At 43.6% G+C, this 20,471-nt stretch overlaps 1 protein-coding gene across 36 annotated transcripts in view; it reads right to left on the bottom strand.

The window, feature by feature from the left end:
* The window catches only part of NRXN1 (neurexin 1), a 674,266-nt gene that overhangs the window by 252,339 nt on the left and 401,456 nt on the right, over positions 1-20,471 (bottom strand). For 2 of the 36 annotated variants that reach the window (XM_032103170.1, XM_032103172.1), the window contains exon 1: positions 17,177-18,333. The exons of 32 other annotated variants lie outside the window; for them this stretch is intronic. In XM_032103170.1, the coding sequence (XP_031959061.1) occupies positions 17,177-17,417 (241 nt within the window). In that variant the 5' untranslated portion in view covers positions 17,418-18,333. Of the gene's footprint in view, positions 1-17,176; positions 18,342-20,471 lie in introns of those variants that run through there. 2 more of the 36 variants (XM_032103171.1, XM_032103173.1) reach the window with 2 other exon arrangements.

Raw genomic sequence — 20,471 nt, 5'->3', positions numbered from 1 at the left:
ACTGCACAGAGTCCACCTCGTACACTCGGGAGAGCTTCTTACCCCTGCAGTTATCTCACCTCTGATTCACATGGCCTGAACCCTTCTCCAGGGACTGAAGGATGTAACAGCTTTTGATGAAACTATCAAAGATCTGAGGCTGAAGCAGCAGCAGAGCACTTAGCAGTTTTTCAGGCAGCAGCCATGAGTGGATGGTACAGTCTTAACCACATGTCCCTTTCAGGATTTACTACACCTGGATCTAGGTCATATCACCTCACTGAATATCACCTACATCTTAGCATAACCTCAGTAAGAAAGAATCCTCTCTAAAGCCTTAATATGCACTGAAAACACCTGTGTTTATGAAAAACAATGGTTCTCACCAGAGTACAGCAGTTATCTGCTACCATAAAGAAATCTATCAAAAATTATTATCTAGTTTAGGACAAAGCAGCCTTTTATAGACCGTAAGTGTAACTGGAACACACATAACTTATTCCAATTAGCTGGAAGTCCTGACATAGCAGGTGGCAGCAGTGCATCCATTACTATAATGTGGAAAATATATGGTGCATGGCAACAGGCAGTTGTATTTGTCTTGATTATGGAACCTGGAAACAGCACTTTCTATCCTATCTGCTGTGGAAAAATCATTTTTTCTGACCTTCGAATGGAAACGAGCCTTTAACAATGTACACAGGTGACACTTCCATGTTTCTTCTGCTAAATGAATACCAGGGCTATGAGTCTTCTACGGACACTTAAACACCCATTACAAGAGAATTTGATTGTGAACATGAAGTAGAAAAAAGTCGAAAAGAATTTTAGGTTAAACAGGCACTTAGAAATCTCCCAAGCTAGATCAGGGAGCATGAAAAGATCCTTCTTACCACAGTACACAAGGCAACAGCAGTACATGCACAAACAGCACATGTGAAATTATAATTCTTTGTCTCCCTTCTGGAAACAGTAATTATTTGCCATTATTGCTCTGAATCCATGCTGCAATTAAGGGTTTCCCTCTTGTCAATTCAGACATAGGAGATCTGGATCTAAACTCAGCCTGTCTTCTTAAACATGCCTATGTATCAATGGAAATTATATGAACAGAGCAGCTACTTCATCATTCCCACCACAGATGCCTAAAATATGAGAGATCAAACATGTCTAACCAGATTTATGTTTTACTATATTCTATTGCTAGAGGAAAAAAAAAAAAACCAACAAAACAAAAAGCTTGTTGCAACTGGAAATGAGAGATTCCTGCACAGTCACACAAGACATTAAAATCTCTGAAGAAATAATATCCTGATGCTGTTGCTGACCATGTTTTAAAGCAGTGGATGACACTGTTGCAAATGCCTGACCTAAGAGCAATACTTGTAAATCCCTTTTAAAATAATAATTAGAGAATATTATTCCTTATCCATTCATTCATGAAATATTTTACTCAAGATTGTTACCAGCCCTACAGGAGGATTTTTAATTTACCAATGGGTAGCCTGAGAACAATTGGCAATAAAACTTACTCCTGACTCCTGCCCTGGTCAAATACTCAATGTGAATACAGTCGTGCAATTATTTGGGACATCCAGAAAGCTGAAATCACACCTCTATATACAAGGGCAGCTTTTGAGATAAGACACAGGTAAATAAAGTCTAACTGTTAAGGATATAGGAGATCAGAACCTGGCTCATTAAACATTTCAATGGAATTTCTACCTTAGCTATCTTAATAATGTCTTATTGTCTTAATGCTTGCAATGTGTGCTGGTTTTGGCTGGGACAGAGTTCAATTTCTTCCTAGTACTTAGTATGGGGCTATGTTTTGGATTTGTGCTGGCAACAGTGTTGGTAATTCAGGGGTGTTTTAGTTATTGCTGAGCAGGTCTTACACAGAGTTGAGGCCTTTTTGGCTTCTCATCCCACCCTGCCTCTGAGCAGTGGGGTGCACGAGGAGTTGGGAGGGGCCACAGCTGGGACAGCTGACCCCAAATGACCAAGGGGACATTCCATACCTTGTGGCATCACATGCAGCATATAAATCTGGGGGAAGAAGGAAGAAGAAGGGGACATTTGGAGTGATGGTGTTCATCTTCCCAGGTCACTGTTACCTGTGATGGAGCCTGGATGTCCTGGGGATGGCTGAAGACCTGACTCTCCATGGGAAGGGGTAGAGAAATTCCTCAGTCTGCTTTGCTTGCATGCCTGACTTTTGCTTTAGTTATTAAAGCATCTTTATCTCAAACAACAAGTTTTGTCACTTTAACTCTCCTGATTCTCTCCCCCACCCCACTGGTGGTGAGTGGGCGAGCGAGGGTGGGCCTTGTTTGGGGCCTGGGGTTGAAGCATGACACGATTCTTACTAAAAGGAAAATGTACACACACAAACACATCCATATACATACGCATGGGCACGACTGAAGACTAGTCTGCTTCAAAAAGCCCATAATTTTGAATCCAGCAGAGGTTGCCAAAGATGACAGGTGAAGGTTTATAACACAACCAGGGAACTGGGATCACTGGTGATGAAACTGGGGTGTAAAACCTGGTATGTCCACACAATCCCATGGACAGTCTGCCTCTTCTGCAGACTCTGCTCTCCTCCAAGCCTCCTAACTCATCATATTTACTACACCAGAAAACGACTGATTTGGCCCTTATGTAGGTGTGTTTTCAGAAAAGCATATTTACGTAGGAGGCAAAGCATTACTTTCTTCTCTCAATAAAGAATTATTGGTAAAAGGAAAACAAAAATTATTAATGTTTTTCATTTAAAGTCATCTTCTCTGATAGGGACTGGATAAAAGACCAAAAATTCTAAGTATAATCATTTTATTTCACATGCATGAATTAGTATATGGGACAGCTAAATGCCACCTGGTATCATCATCATGCCTACCAAGTTAAAACACAGTGTTTTGTTATTCTTACTAACCATTTGTGGGGGAAATTTTAATTCTGAAAGCAAAAGAGGCCTATCAAAAATACTCTGTTATAAGAAATTGTAAAAGAAGAGACAGGAAATGTTCATGCATATTGTTCATTTAAGGAAAAAAAGAAAGACAATGCTGCAGAAGATAAGAAAAATTATGCATAAGTAGAGGTCCATGCTAACTTTCAGCAAGGCTTTAGCCTCTTGTTTTCATTTATATTTAAGATACAAAGACATTTTAATTAAATTAGCATTTATATGGAGAGTTCATAAATTAATGGAACATTTAAGAAATACCCAGCATATAAAATGACATCCTTTAAATTGCTAGAATACCTGGATGACATTTCAGCATGTGTAGCTTTCACTTCAGGGATAATTCATTCGGCTGTCTGGGCAACAGTGTTTACCCTATACAATTTGCATCCACTAAAGACTCTATTGCTACATAAGATTCCCAGGAACATAAAACAAGCAACAGTGAAGGCCCTTTGTCTCCTTTCTAAAATTAAACAGGACTGTGCATATCTTGTGAGGCATTAGCTTCCCTCTCCACCCACCAGCTGGGGATGCTGGTCAGGCTGGAAGGAAAGCTGTAGCTCACTGGCAGACCAGCAATGTTCTCCGTGTTCTAGAGCTTGTGACAATGAAGAGGAAGTTTTATCCACTGGTCCAATCACACCTTGGTTTAGATAAATCTCACTGACATCTGAAGAGTGCTGTGTCTTCAACAGATCTGCCAGCACAAATGCTTTAAAAAGCAATGTAGATATCAAACCGAACTGGCAACCTTCCTGGAAGGCATGGTCATGAAATACTGCAGAATACAGCTTCCAGATATCTCTGCTAGGAGAGGATCTGACCTAGGTGTTTCTGGCACTAATGCTAGACCACAGTCAGCATCTTCCCTCTGTATGTCTGGGTACAGGCACACTTCAGGGCCAGGCCTGATGAAAAGACCTGAAAGCCAGGGCTTGGCAGCACCTTGAGCTAGTGAGGACATGGCTCATTCAATCACTATGAACACAGGATGCAGAAACTTCATATAACGTTAAAGTTTACCCATATTTCATTTTTTATTTTCAGAATATCTGAGTAATGATGTCAAAGAGAGTTTATTGTGCATAATATCACTGCATTAGTGAATCTGCCAGTCTGTGTATATTGAAATTACACCTAAAACAAGTTTACTGGCCAAAATAACACAGTTTGAATCAGCAACACTGCGTGCCAGTGATGACACTACCTAAACACCCAAATCTGAAATGCAAAGGACAAGCAGGGATCTGGAGAGTCCTCTTCTCTCACATCTGTTACAATATTTGATTCCACTTCCTAGAAAAATACTAGTAAGGTATGAACTTACCAAGAAATTGTAATTGTTTTTTCCCCTACCACAATTTAATACACTTTATCAGATAATTAAAATTGCAAAGCTGCAAGGTAAATGTTCTACAGGGTCTTTGTCTGACTGACTGCAAAAGTAAACATAGAGGCAGTGATTTAGAATTAAGATGGAATAGCTGAACATGGCAATACATCCTGACTTCTTTAAAAGGGTTATCTATAAATATTAGATATACACCAATACATTTTAACTACTATACCTTCATTGTGCATATTTAACTCCTTGACAATTATGCAGTATAGCTCAGAGCATTTGGATTGATGTCTCTGCTGAAATCAAAACCAGGAAACCTTTTATATATTGCTAAGTACTGTCCAAGAATATTTAATAGGCTCCAATGAAGATGTAACCAGGGTATATCTAAGGTAATGGAATAAGCTGTCCTCTAGCTCTGTTTATTAGGAAATACATCATTATTAAATCTTAATCCATTCCATAAGAAAGTAAGCAGAGGAGGAATAACTGCAGCAAGACAAATAGCCTTATTAGAAGAAGATCTAAGAATACCTTTATTTCAAAATTGGATTAGAGGTATGACAGACTGTGCCACATAGCAAAAAAAGGTCTGTGCCATTTATCAAGGAATCTAAAATTTGATAAAATGCATGTGTGTGCAGAAGGATCGTTTCATAAACACATTTAAGTGAATATGATACAATAAATTGAGTCTATGGACATGTGCTGAATAATTATTTATGATAGCAGTAAAATGTGATGGTGGCATTTATTATTTCAGGGTTTTCTCCATGACAGGTAATGGTTTCTTTTTTCCTTTCTAATTATGATTCAGTGCTATGTCTTTATTTTTAGTTCTTCTACTACATATATGGACCAAGCATATACTGTATGAAAAAACAGCACTTTAAAAATGCCTCAACACAATTAAAAACTTAATGCCACAAATCTAGAGTCTGAGAAAACACCTTTCTACATCAGAGAATACAAATTGACCTAGTACCTCCAAGAGCTACTAAAATTTCTCATTAACATTGTGTTTCTATTAGATAAGAGTAATGTTCCCTGATTTCTCATCTCTTCCTGCCGTGAGTGAAGAAAGTTATAAAGATGCCAAAGAAACAAAAGGACACTGATTTGAGTTTTATGCCCAGTAAACCTTGCTCTGAGGACTAAACAGACTTCATCAATGCAGATATTTTGTAGTGGACAAGTTCCATCCAGAAGACTTTGATGCACATTGTTAGTGTGCACTCATCCATTGGACTCAGTAAAATCTGGACTTTCAGGGGCAATCTTCAGCCTCATCGTCTTGCAAATCTTATTTGCAGCCCCTCCTCTCTACAGAGATCCCTCATGCCAGTGTAATATGAAAAAGGATTTCAGTACATGGGGAACAGCTTATTAATTTTACACAGCTCTTGAGCTATTTTGAAACCTACCCTGGAGAGTATTGTCAGCAGTAAAGAGTGATTATTCCCTCAGTTTTCTTGTCTTTTTCTATTCAATCCATCTGCTTAGCACAATGGGCTCATAACCTCTGACTGAAATTTCTAGATGCCACCATAATACAAATTTTAAAAACTGTAACATTCACTAACATAAGATATAAAAGACATGTTACAAGACATTTTATTAAAAAAAAATTATGAAAGAAAGCTAATCTGACCTTTCCTCTGTAACTGTTGGCTCTTCATATCTGTGGGTATGGCACATGGTAAATCAGACAGACTCACTGCAATCTAGAAAGCCTTGCCCCGGTCATTGTCACAAAAAATGGCCTGTGAAATCACTCTGATGAACTGCTAATTATGCTAACAGTCCTACAATAATGAAGGCAACTAATCCTTTTCAACAAAGCTGTCTTCATTGAATGAAATCCTCACCTCATTCACACTCACTCACGGATCTGAGAGAAAATACTTTCCCTACTGATGCCAACATTCAAACATCCAGAGCAATTACATGGAGAGGGAACATTTAAATGGCAAACAGTATATGTAAAACAAAATGACACGAGGTGAAGCCACCAGTTCAAATTTCGACTCAATGCATTATGAAAGCCCTTCTCACTTAATAGACATCAGACACCATGAGCAACTGGAATTACAAGACAAGCAGAGGCAACTGCCCCTCATATGGACATGAAAGCAATGATGGGGAGTTTGGAAAGATTTGATTTATACCAAAAGACAGGCAAACCTCATCTGTGAAGGGATGAGAGCTCAAAGTTTGGTGTTCTGGCATCCACAAAGATCAGTATTTTAACCCTTTTCTACATCTAAAATAATTATAACAGCTCTATAAAAATCAAAACAGTTGACTGTGGAGTTACTCCCTGGGGAGGGGGTGAGGGAAACACAGAAATTTTCACAGGGAGAAAATATGTCTTTTTCTTAAAAAAGGTATGCTGTCTGCTCAACTCATTTTCCTTTTCTTTGTCCCCTATCTCCTGTCTTTGCATACCCCTTTTTCTGTTTTGTTTTTTTTTTCCGCTTGTCAGTTCTGTGAATCCCACAGTGTGACCTACACAGCAAAGGAAGGAAGAGTGGTATTTGTTCAGTAACTAGCACGTTGTTTTAATGCTCCTGGATCTCAGCACTGGCACAACACAATGGGATGAAACAGCAACACAGAACTCGAGCCTTTCATTCCTTTTCCCATTCCAGGCTGCTGTGTGACTTATGGATAGATGCTTTTCACATTTAGGTAGGCAAAGCTGTGCATATTGCTGGGAACAAACCGGATGGCTGTTCATTAACAAGCACAAGCAAAGGCAGAGCAGAATAATCCTTAACCTGTGCTGTGCTGGTTTTGGCTTGACACGCAGTGGTGGGAAGAGCACTGCCCAAGGAATTGCTCACAGAGGGATGACTGAAGCCTGGCATACGCTGAGCCAGCATGGAATCTGCCCTAAGCTGTGCCAATGGAGAGCACAGTGCTACACACTCTGGCCATGCCCCAGATATGGCGCTTACATCACGGGCAAGTGCACAAGAGACACAGAGGGAATTTTCAGGTGGCCAGTCCGGCTACTGTGTGATTTCTTTGAATCATTCAAGAGGAGATGAATGCAAAGCTGATTCACTGTGTCTCAGCTGCTCTCTGTGAAACAGGAATAACCATTCCAGACAAGCCTGTGCCAACATGGGCAGCAGTGAGACACCAGTGCGTATGCAGGACAAGGGTTAATGCATGTGCCACTTTTCCACATGACAGAAACAGAGATTTTTTAGCAATGTTGAACTCATTTACACAAAGTCTCATTTAGCAATAATGACGGCTCATTTTCTCCCTCTGATCTTCCTTTTCTTCCAAACTATACTTTGTCAATTAACTGACCCCTACAGAAGACAAAAGTACCATTACACACTGTATGCACATGTAAATTTATTCCTAGATTACATATAATTATATTTTTTTTCGTTTTTTTTCCATTTGAAGTAATTACATTTGGAAAACAGAAATAAGGAAGAGAGTGATTATCAAATAGCCAGCTGAGCTCAAGTTAATGACTTGAACCAAACAAAAAATATTTGCAAAATCCTGACATATTTACTCACACCACAATTGCTATGACCAGCTTAGGATAAGTCTTTCTCACATCTCCAGTAGTGACCTTGCAATGAAAAACTGACATTCATCCCTATCCCAAATGCCAGCAAACCAATATAGGATACACTGATCTCACTTAAACCACCTTTCCAAAGTGTGTAAGTTCCCTGGCACAAAAATTTGACCCTACAAGAACAATGAACAGATAGGATCTCGGGACTCTCCAGGTGAGTCACTTGTGATTTATATCAGCATCAATAACTGCCTCTATTGCTATGTAGAAGATATATCACGTTTTTCCAAATTTAATTGTTTACCTTTGCTGACCTCAGGCTCTTTGAAGCTAAGCTTCTGCACACTTATGTGGGAGCTGCATTTTCATTTAGATAATCATATAACTGGCAAAAACCACTGCCAGCTACTACTGAAATTTAAGTGTCTGGGTTAGGCATTTACAGGCCACTGTTCTTCTTAGCAGACCAATAACTCCTCTTATCTGCATGCTTAACTGCAGTTTTGCAATGTTTGCACAGTAAGAAAGTCAAACATCTCAAAATGAGGTGTTTGTTTTTGCTGTTGTTACAAAATAATGTTGTTACTATTTTTTCTTCACCAAGTTCTCCCTCTAGATGCCATACAGTGGATTTTACTACACTCATGTCAGACAACAGCTAAAGCTGTCAGATTGTGCTGAGTGGTGAAAAGAAGCTTCATGAGCTAATGTGAGAAGATTCTACATAAGTTAAAAACCATCATTACAAAAATTGTTCTGGCTTCAGTCTTAGTGTGTGACTGGGTTTCTGTTAGAAGTCAGCACAAGCAAAATGATCTTTTGGCCTATGTACCCTCACACACAACACCTTCTAGCCAACAAGTTCTAACAAAACCATATTGCAAGTTTCTTAGACTTAGGACTTGAAAAATAAGGTCTTCTAATTCATAAGGCATAACGGCACCAATCACACTCCCACAAATTCAGTAAAATTTCCAAGAAATAAAAAGTTACTTGGAAAAGCTTTCAGCAATAAAATGACTGTAGTCTTTACCCTCACTTTCACTTGCCCATGTAATGTTCTATTTAGCCTCACTTGAGATAAGAGATTGTTTAGGAAGAGGACATTCACAGCATTTCTATTTTTTTCAGAATAATCGACATCAGTATTTGAGAGCTGCTCTGAATGCCAGGGTTGGGGTGCATGCCCTAGGCAGATTTAAAATCCACAGCAAGGCAAACTGCAAACACAAACCAGCCTGAGAAGAGGATGACTGGAAAGATGGGGCTTGGATGAGCGCCACAGAATGTTCTGACCAACTGGGACACCAGGATTTTAGGACGCATCCATTTAGACACAGCCAAAGGGGCTAATCTCACATCTGTTGTTTTGTCACAACTTCTAAACCCTCTCTGTGGGCACTGACTATCAAAACCCAAAATAACGGCATGATTCAATTCATGCTCATATGTTTTCCATAAATATGGCAATTCATTATATTCTCTGAAAGCTCCCTCATAATTCTTGTCATGTGAAATAAAGTGAATGCATCCACTAACTGCACCAAACATTTCAAAAATGCACGTGTTTGCATTATGATTTGCAATATTTTGCCCACAGTTTAGGCAGCATTATTTTAGGGAGGGAGACCGGGGCAGAAGCGTTGTGCACTTGAGACACATTGTATCTGACAGAGGCAAAACCATCAGGTCATCCAGTGGAAATTTTGGCCTTGACCTCAATAAAATCAAATCAGGCCTGGGTCAATGATTAGAAACAGTGCCTTTTGTAGCGCTCACTTCCTTCACCTCTCCTCGTCTCCACTGGTCAGTCAGGAGGAGCCAAGTCTGTGGCAATTTGTCCCCTTCTCCTCTCCACCTACTTCCCAGGGCTCTAGAGCTGCTGTCACTGAGAAACACAACCAACTCCAGTGATTCAGTAATTCAGACAAGGATTAAGACTATATCTGATTCTTCTTCAAGGTAGAGAAACTTTCTCATGTTTTTTTGAAATTTCTCCAAGTCTAGTCATTTTCTATTCTTCTTTATTTTACAAATGCAGATGAGCTGAATTAATTAAGTAAATTAGAGAAGCACTATCTCAGTTGTAGATATGAAGGGATAAAAGAACACATTTAGAAAGCAGTCAACTTGCTTTAGAAGCTTGTTGGCATTTCTTTGCATGTACAGCTGCAGTAAAAGAGAGCTAAAGAAAGAGTTAACACTTCTAACATTTTGGAGTAGTTGTCCAAGGGCACCCCCTGCTAAGGCTCCCTGAACACCAGAAGGATCTGAGCAAATCCTCTGTTGTTGAGCCTCTGTCTCTCCAAGTTTGAGCAGCAAGCTCTTCAGGATATACCTAGCCAGGGATTTTAAAGGAAGACTTGTCCTTGTGCCACTTACAGCTCAAATATGCAGTACAACAACAAAAAGTCTATGTACATTCCTCATCCCTCCAGGTAAACCTTGCCTCACCTCCCACCTTGTCTGGCCTTTTAGGATTTAGGGTCCCAGCTACGATGTGCTTATTGTATATGCACACTTTCTTTGTCAACCAAGCCCAAGTAAAAAAGCTTTTTGAATCTTAGGCTACCTACAGTGCATAAGCCACTCATACCCTTAATCTGGGCTATTTTGGTGGACTCGACCATTTCAGAGCTTTCAGAAATTCAGAATTCTTTTTCTACCATGGTTCAATAATTGGGGGTCAGAGATGGTGACTTCTCCTAAGCAAGGCACTCTCCCTACCACCTTACCCCAGTCCCATAGGGTGACATCCAGCAGCACTATTTCTTTGCTCCTCCTTTCACACTTTATTTCTCTGGCTCATTTTTTCAGTCAATTAAGAGGGAAGGGAATAATTAATTTGGTTGTTCTGACCAGTTGCATCTGTGGTTAATGAATATTGTCACTGAGTAGTTTTTTTAACATTTTCAACTCTTAGAGAAGCTCTCTCTTTTCCAACTCACCACTGTGGACCATTTTCTCATTATCATGGAACAACTGTGATATGTAAGAGCATGCACGTGCTTGTGCACAAATGTATGTAAAGTCATGAGAAAGAGGCAAGGAAAGCCCTTCCAGACATCCATGTAGCTATTCAGAAGGAAAATAGTGCCTAAATGATGGTAACTACATGGCCTATGTTTCTTGCTTTTAATTCTATAGAACAGTATTTTTATTTATAATAAACCTTTTTTCATCAAATTAGACTCTTCCATTCTCCTTATAATCACAGCTACATTCACAAGTCAGCTTATTATCACAGCGAGATCTATCAGCTCTGCCTACACTGTATTTACAAACCAGAAAGAGAGTTGTTAGCTTAGAAAAATGCGTTACAGACACTGCGATAGACACGAGGACATCAAACTTAGTCACAGAGAGATAAATTAACTGAGTCTGGGGAAAGACAAGAGAGAGGTCAGCAATGTCATCTTGATTACTCAGAAAGGTTGAGAACTACTGCAAACTTTGACCAAGGAAAGACAAAAGATAAACGTCAGTGAACGACACTATGTGATCCATTCAAACCACAATAATCAAGCCTATTTTCCTATGGTTAACCATGGTAATGACCATCTGGGTGAGAAAGGGGAGAAAATATTAGGAGTGCAGAATTGGTTGAGCTTAAATCACACTGGGTGTAGTAGTTTTGTCTACAGAGTTCTCCCTTGGAGTAAAATGAAGAGACAGAAGGAAATTTCCCTTAAAGCCAAGTCAACTTTTCACTATCAGAAAAAAATCCATCTTTGAAAATTAGAAACAGCAGGAAGTACACTGCATTGAATGCTAAATTAATTTCTTCTGATAACTTATTTCAAACAGTATTTGATTAAAAGACAATAGAACATGCTTTAAATCTAAAAAACATGGTTACCATAGGCTGAGGCAAAAGTGGTGCTGCTGATAAGTGACAACAGTGCTGTTATTTATTTAGCTCTTGTAAAGGCACCCCAGTCAATCAATAGCTATGCATGTACCAAGGCAGTGGGACTTGTATAAAGATGCTTATCAGAAATCCATGGGCAACATTCCACTTTTGATTACAGTGCTGCAGACTGTCCCAGTCCTGAAGACTGAAGACTGTGGGCCTCCTTGACAAGCCATATTGACAGAAATAATAATATAGAAACCCAAGTTCCTAATATGCATATCCAACTGCACAGCCAATTAACCACTATGCTGACTGAAATTGCTTTGTTATTCATTCCATTCCAACTGATGTTAATACTTTGGCAGCTGATGGGGATAATAACTGATGGAGCATATTGGAAATTTTGAAAGGGGATATAAAATTTATATAATTTAAAGACATTGAGAAACTGCTATGCTTTACAGTCTTAAAACACGAAAATGTCTCAGTTGTGAGTAAGAAGTACTCAGAGCAGGAGAAGTAGTATATATTTGAAAATCTCTGAATGAAAAGGAGGCATTTAAAAAGATTGTGATATACAAACAGGTTTGAAAAAACATTTTAAAAGGCAATTATAAGATGAAAATGAGACTTTTTCACCTCTACCTCTAACATCACACTGAGTAACAATGCTTGAACATCTGGAAACATTTACTTTTGATGTTTTAATTAAAATATAACTCTTTTCTGCAACATAAGCACATTGTAGCCAAAAAATGTCATTTCATTCACCCTAATCCCTAAAACTATTTGGTTTATTATCTTTATATACCTAAAGAGCAATTCCAGTAAAATAAAAAAAAAATAGTAAAAGGCCATAAAATTATTTTTACCTACACCAATTAGTTGGGGTCTTCCTACAGAATTAAAATGTTTTTTATACATCATAGGGACATCTTTCAAAGTTGTTTGGGTCATATACTTCACAGTGGTGGTATAAATTATTTCACTGCAGTGTTGCAATTCTGGTCCTGCAGTTTTTATTTGGTGAAAACTCCTGTGGAGCTCAACAGGCATCTTCCCTGAACAAGGGCTGCCTGACCACTGTACTCCAGTAACAGTGGGCTGGTGACTCTGCTGCAGAAGTCTTTCCACATGGACATCATGTGGGTGAATCCAGTGCACGTGAGCCCTGCCAACAATGGTGAAGCAGAGCCTGGAAGAAGCTGGCCTAGCTCAGGAGTGGGAGATCAATATGCATGTCCCTGCTGCCACATCATGCTCTGGATGGAAAACACTGGAGGAGTGGATGTGCTGTGGTAACACACCATCCTCAGTTGTCAGCTCCAAAACATGCCAACTTCTATTCCTCAGAACTCTCATTTTCCACAAACCCTTATCCCTGCTCAGGAACTTTGCTGCTAAAGCTCAACCTCTTAAATCCCTCTACTGTTCCACTACAAAGGTCCCTAGAACCTAAACTACCACTTTCTTAAGATCTGCTCCCAGAACCCCATTCTCTCTACTTCAGGCTGCCTCTGCTCCTCCTAAACCACGGCCCCACATGTTAGTCCTAAGCCTCATCAAGTCAAATCTCTTCTGGCACTGAGTTAAGTCAGGCGTTTAAGTGCACAAGCCCTACTACACACAGAACTTGGCTCTTTCAGTTCTGCCCATGAGCATGTGGTCCTATTCTCTCCCCATTTTTGCCTTTTCTTTCCAAGCACATGCACATATCAACATGCAGATTTCATTATTCACCTCCTGGCTCCTATTCCCACAAATTTTTAAAAAAAGCAGAATCAGTTTGTATCTAGCCTCAGCAAGATCTTGAGAGCACAGAAAGAAGAAACAATCAGAAGTGGACGCACTGTACTTGTCATCTGGTAACTGAATTGTAGGGAATTGTGAGGCCTTAAGAGAGCAGACAGTAAGGAAGTGTTTGCAGGAAGGCAGGAGTGAATGTGGATGATGACAGCCATCCATATGGCTACACTTTTAACATATTCAACACGCAATTTTCCCTTCACATGTGATCCATCATGTCCCTGGATTCTTAAAGAAACAGCCTGCTTCATTTAAAGTTACTGAGGAAGTTGCAATCTCTCTCATTTTTTATGGGTTTTGCCATGGATCATCCCTGCTTTTGTAATCTAGAGTATGAACTATTCTATCTACTCAAAAAAAACCCAAAAAAACCAGACTTCATGATAGATACAGCTATAACAAAAGCTATAGCCACCTCCTTAAATGGATCGAGTAGGTATGGACATAAATCATCAAATAAACCACATATTACAAGAGACCACTGGTGAGGGCTAAGCAGTGTATGATTCAAATTTGTTAACATTAGTCTCTCTCTTACTTCTCTGTACTTCTCTTTACCTCGCTGATGTTGTGATCCACAGAATTATTTTCTTATTCCTTCCTGTGGTTAAACTTTCAAATCTTTCACCAATGTTTCACGTGAGTTTAATGAGAGTCAGAGAGCAAAATTGAAAAATCATTTGATCAAGCTCAAAAGATGTTGAATTTTGACTTTTGGTGTATTAAAAGAGTGTGTGCTGAACTACTTTTTGTCTAATATGGTGAGCTAATTGCTTGGTTGGGATTCCGTTTATGTCTCTGTGAGGCACGATACTGTCCGCTAAAACCACATGAGATCATACTACTAAGCAAAATCCCAGCAAAATTACCTGATGAGAATGTTAGCAGCAAGATTGTGGTTTGGTTTTTTTAAAAGAAATGGAAGAAATCCAACCATGCTGGGCTTTTGGCTTTGCTTATACTACTAGCTAAAATTGGGTTGGCTCAAGGAAAACCGAAAGATTAAAAAAATTAAACCCGAGAGGATGGGGGTGTCAGGGCTAGCCAGTGCAGGGGAAAAGGGGAAGGGTGTGGATGTCTGAGGACTGTGGTGATGTTTATTGAGTGCCTGAACAAAGTGATCATTTCTCCTTCCTTTCACACTTCTAATTCACAATATTAGAGAGCAATGCTTCCATTTGGGATCGACTAATTGACCTGCCCTAAAAGCTCTTTTCCACTTTTAGCAGGTATGATGCTACAAGAAGCTGACAAAGTAACAAAAAAAGCTGCTATGAGGTCACCATAAAACTGAAGTTTTTTATGCACAACCGTATTAGACTAGAACAAAATAACTGCAAAACTGAATGGAGCTGATGCTGAAGGATACAAGCCTGAGAAGCAAATTCTCACCTGGCTAAGTCAGCAGGGGCTAGGGATACTGGAGAAGAGCAGGCAAGGAACAAGCACACACACACACACACACACCCTTCTCCCTCATCCAGTTCCCTCTGACTGATGCTTAGAGATACAGTGTTGGGCTCCACAGGAACTGTGTCCAACACTGCTCAGCCTGAGACAGAAATGCTTCTGTCAGGCTTACAGAAGCAAATGGGAACACCTCTCTGAAGAATTAATAATGAGAGGAATTAAACATTTTAAAATGCTGTCAGATAGCAGAACGTCTCACAAACACAGGAAAGCAAAGACACTTAGAGTTATCCAGTAAACATTCTGAAATGCTGCCTTATGACAGAGAACATCCCTCTTTTCATAAAATCAGCTACTTAACTTCTGGAGAGGCTCCTGGGCTTCCCTATGAAGTCCTTAAGTGACAGCTCCACCTCTTCATATTTCATTTTCTTTGAAAAGACCCATTTCTTCTGAGAAAGCTGCTTTTTTACACATCACCCTTTGACTGGGTTCAAGGTAATGCTTTCAAAAATTAGCAAAAGGTGTGATTTTAAAATGCTTTCTAAGGAATTGTAGTTGGTACCTCTACAGTGATGTTTCTTTTCCCCTCGTCCTTTTATCCTTCCCTCAAATGGATAGCAAGCACCTACATGATATCCCCATATGGACAGAAATTGAGACAATAATAAGCATATACATGTATCTGCACACACTTACATCTTTAATCCTCCCCATACATTACAGAACATGCAGCATTCTCAATGTTGCACCACCTCAAGTGCGCTACAGACAAGAGTGGTGGGCTGAATGTCTCAATTGTTTTGTTTTTAATTAGACCAGTCATACAACTTTTTAAAAAATAACAAAACGCTTAAGAAGAGGTATTTCTGTACACTTCATCTTTTCTAGCAGTTATGTATCAAAGGATATTTAGCACACAGTGGGAATTTTCAGGTAAACAATGCTACTGTTTCCACCAATACCAGCATTGTTAATCACTGGAAAAAATCCAATAATTCCTAAGTACCTCGTGCCTGCAACTAGGTCATCTTGAACAGAGAAGCAAAGGTTAAGTAGCAGATCTGGTTTTTACTTTGCAAAGCCTGTAAATGACATCGCATGGTCGTGCAAATGAAGCAAGGCGAGATGAGAAAAGGAAGAGGAATGAAGCTGTATAATCTAATCAGAAACCAACAAGGGGATTTCTTTATCTTCTCTTCCTCCCTCGGAGACAAAGGGAGGCTTTAAATCCTTAAAGCACAGTCTGGTGCGTCGCTTTTTTTGACAGCTTTTGGTACTACCGAACATATGTATGCACATCTATTCTGCATGTATTGATGTGCAGGTTCTCACAAGTCTGCGTGCAAAAGGAAAGAGAACGGGGCTTTCCAAAGGGCACTGAAGCAGCTTCCTGTCACTTCAGAAACTAACTACCGGAGCACTGTCGTTCTTAAGCAAAATGTATTTCCACCTGGAAAGAATTTCATCTCCGTCCCTTTGCTGCCCGCTACAGTGGGCATCGCTTCCCTGCCTCAGTGTCTCAGCGCTTACCGCTCCCCCGATCCCCAGCATAATGAGCTGACCTTTGCTTTAGTTCATCGACTTTCGACCAAGGTAATGAACTGGAAGCAGCACAATCATCACCGGCGGTTTAAGCAGCGCACCGGCTCCCTCCCCGCCCCTCGCTCCGCGCCGGGCTCCCCGGGCGCCCTGCCCTGCCCTGCTTCCGCCGCGGGGGCGGCTTGCCCGGAGCGTGTGTCCCCGCACTGGGGCAGGGAGGGGACCGAGGGAGGGGACCGGGGTGGGGGGAAACGAGGCGGGGCGCTCCCAGCCGGGGGCCGCAGCTCCGGGCGCCTCCGGGCTAGGCTTTCCAGGCGGCTGCCTCTGCGGCGGGGCAGGGAGCGGCGGGGTGCGGGAGAGCCTCCGCTCCAGAGCCTGCCCCGCGACTGCAGACCCCGCAGCGACCCCGCGGGGCGCACGGCACGGGCAGGCCGCCAGCCCCAGGGGATGCCCGGCGGCCCCGGCAGCATCCCCCGCCCAGCCGGGGGCCGGCCGAGCCCCCCGCCCTGCCGGGAGCGGCGGGACGGGCCCGCACCCCGCCCGGCGGGGCTCCCGGCGGGCCCGGCCCCGCAGCCCAGCCCTTCTCCGCCGTCTCCTCGTCCTCCCCCCGAGCGCCGCCGCAGCCCCGGCCCGCGGGGTCCCGCAGCCCGCTGCTGACCTCTGCGGGGCGGCGCGCCCCCGACCGCGCAGGGACCGAGCGGCACCCGAACCCACCGTGTCCGCCTCGCAAGGAAGCCGGTGACCTGTAGATAGCGATAGGCACTGAATGATGTTTGCTGCTGCCGTGGAAATGGTGAATGTGGTGAGCGCCCAAACTGGAGGCGCCCCACGCCACCCCAAGGAGGCCGCTGAGAGTGAGCGGGACTATCCAGAGCAGGGCCAAGCCGCCGCCGGTGCTGCTGCTGCCGCTGCTGGCGGGTCCCGGCTCCGGGCTGCCCCTAAGGAGCCCCCCCATCCTCCGGTGCGCGACGAGCCGGCCCGCGGCGTCCTCGGGAGGAGCAGCAGCCACAGCAACGGAGGCAAACTTTGGGCAGAGGCGCTCGCACACTCGCACACGGCGCTGGCTGCAGCTCACGGCACCAGGCGAGCCATCTCTTCCCTTTGGGAAAGCCTATGAGGATCCTTTTTTCCAGGTCTTCTTCTACCCAAAACAATCCGAGACATAGTCAGAGAATCCAGGCAGTTCAGAGCCTTCGCAAAGAGGTGGAAGTGGGGAAAAGCCCCGCGCCCAAACAATCGTTAGTTTCAGCTTTCCCGGGGCTGGTGCTCATTAACAATACTCCACAGTTGCAAGGGCTACGAGAATGCCAAGCATTCCCACATCCTCAGTAATCCAGAGTGTAGCCAATCATGCCACATTTCTGCTAAGGAAGAAAAAAAGGGATGCCACTCCATCAGCCAGCGCTGGGAAAGCAGAGAAAAATCAAACTGCTGCTCTTCCCTCCATTCATCTCCAAACTGGTGAGCCCTCACCGAGCGAGCTCTCTCCCGGCGCGCACACACTCACACTCGCGAACACACACTCACACACTCGCACACGCGCCAGACAATAATCGGGCTGCTCCGGCAATCTCAATGGTCTGGCTATTGACAGTAATACCCGAGGATGTTTTCAGGGAGAATAGTGCACCCTTATGAAAGAAGCTGGGAAAAAAAAAAAAAAAAATAAAAATAAGCACGCTTGCGAGGAGCAGGGCTATGCAAATCTGCAGTCTCCGAACAGCAAATCGCTGAGGTTTGGATGCAATGCAGAGGACGAGCCTATGTTAAAGAAGGAGGCTGAGTTCAGCTCCCACACAGTCGCGCTGCCTCTCCTCAGCCTTTCGGGAGCCGCGCACTGCCAGAACGCGGCTCGGGCGGTGTGGAGGGGACACACACACACACACTCACACACACACTCACACGCCTCTCCTCCCCACCCGCGCCGCGGAGTCAGCAGCACGGCGGGAGCACTTCACCTCCTCCGATAGTTCTGAGGTACCAGTGTCTTGAAAACCCACTTTCATCTTAAAAAGAACGATTTCGGGGTCTTTTAATTAGCCTAAACTTCTCCCGTCAGATGTTTCCCTCCGTCTATTCGGGCACCGGCTGTGATTATCCGATAATTATACACACGGCGCCGAACAAAGAGTTACCGGGATTTTCTCCGGCACTACTCAACTACCGCACCTCGGCCGCCCACCGCAGCCGCGGCCGCAAACTGGGCTGAAATAAAGCCTTTCTGAGCCGAGGCCCCCCGTTCCCCCGCAGCTGCAGGGCGGCGCCGGCAGCTCCCGCACGGCCACCGGGGTGCGGGGCCGCTCGCCCTACGCCTACCCCCAAAACAGGGGGGAAGGCTACCCTACACCACCACCACCACCCCCGCACACACACAGAGCCGAGGGTGCCGTGGGAGCCGCTGTCACATTTAAAAGCCAAGGGTCGGTATTCTAAGGGCCAGCCTATCACCCCGCGGCGGGTCCTGCGCCCCCCGGAGCCGGGCGCGGAGGCGCAGCCCCTGCAGTACCGCACCTGGGCACAGCAGGGTGTGCGAGCCGCACACTCCCGGCCCTCCTCTCCCTGCCTCCCTCCCTCCCTCCCTCCCCCGCTCCCAGCCTGCCGTAGATCTTGTGCCATGCCTTCAGCAGCATGAGATCATGGGTGCGGGGTGCGGATGCGTGAAAGCGAGAGGGCGAGCGGTGGGCGTGAGAATGGGGGTTTTTTATACATTTCGCGTTAATTTAAACGAAAACCGCTGCAATTTGCCGAGGCGCTAATTCCCGCGGGTGCGAAGGGAAGTCGCAACCTTTGCTCAGCTGCGTAGGTTGAGGAACGAGAAAGGCGTTTCGCCCCGGCTGCGCTCAGCCCAGGGCGGATCGCTCCCCCCGGCGACAGAAACGCCCTTCACCGCGGGGTCGTGCCGGGGCCCCACACAGCGACGAAAGGACCCCGAACTCCCGGAGCAGCTGCGAGCAAGCGGCAACTCCTGCCCTGACCCGTGGGCGGTGCTGGTCACACCCCTGCCCACCTGGACGCGTCGCATCCCGCACCCGAAGTTTTGCCAAGACGCCGAGGTAAATTACAACAAAGCCTTAATGCAGTGAGGCGAGCAGCAGTCCCAGAGCCCGAGCTCTTTCTGCGCTCCGTGGAAGGGCAGACACGCACCCCGAAGGAAGCCCGCATCCGCCCTGGCCCGGGGCAGCACCCCTGCGGGGCAGGAGTCACCCTCTAACACCCCCGGCTCTCCAGAGAGAAAGGCAGCTTAGGTGGAAGTCAGTGACTTTTCCAACCTGTCTCCAAAAGCCTGCTTGTGAAAGAAGGAACACCAATTTTCCAAACTATCAGCTTTCAACTGTCATGCACTGTCACCTCCTAAAAAAAATAAAAGACAAGAAATTCTCTAAGTTTCAGAGTTAGGGAAAGAAGGAAAAAAATGAATGAAACCTTAAAGAAATGTCAGCCTGGATTCGACAGCTCTCATAAAATTAAACCTCCTGATATATGTTTCCTGTTCATGCAAGTAATATGTGTTAGAAATTTCATCCATAAATACCACTAGGTTTTCTATCAATCTGACTTGGGAAACAAAATATTTCAGTCACTGGAACCAGTTTTTCATTAAACTGTTCACATGTTGCTGCTGTTTTAGAAACAGGCAGTAGTTAACTTGACTGTTCTTAATGATTCTAGACATCCTACAGACGAGGAACTTAAAATTGTTATCACTCCTCTGAAATAGGAAGCTGGTATTGCCAATCGTGTAATGATACAGTTGGCAACGCAGTTGTTCAGATAAAATTTCAGTTGGCAAATCCTGTCTAGACTGACTTTGCTCGGCTGTGCTGTTTCAAGGCTGCCATTGGGAGCTGTATTGTGCTACCTTACAGTGGGAGTTTCCCTGCTGGCATCCAGGAAAGCATGGCTCCATCCCCATTGAGGGATTCCCCATTAGGTGTAACCTGCCCTTCCATCCCAAGCACAATTTGTTCCACTTTGGTTGAAGATACACTTCGGTGTGGATTCAGAAGGA

Source organism: Corvus moneduloides, chromosome 3 (genome assembly GCF_009650955.1).
Source record: "Corvus moneduloides isolate bCorMon1 chromosome 3, bCorMon1.pri, whole genome shotgun sequence".
Taxonomy (NCBI): Eukaryota; Metazoa; Chordata; class Aves; order Passeriformes; family Corvidae; genus Corvus; species Corvus moneduloides.
The sequence above is the reverse complement of the archived record's forward strand: the minus strand, read 5'-3'. Positions and strand labels throughout refer to the sequence as shown.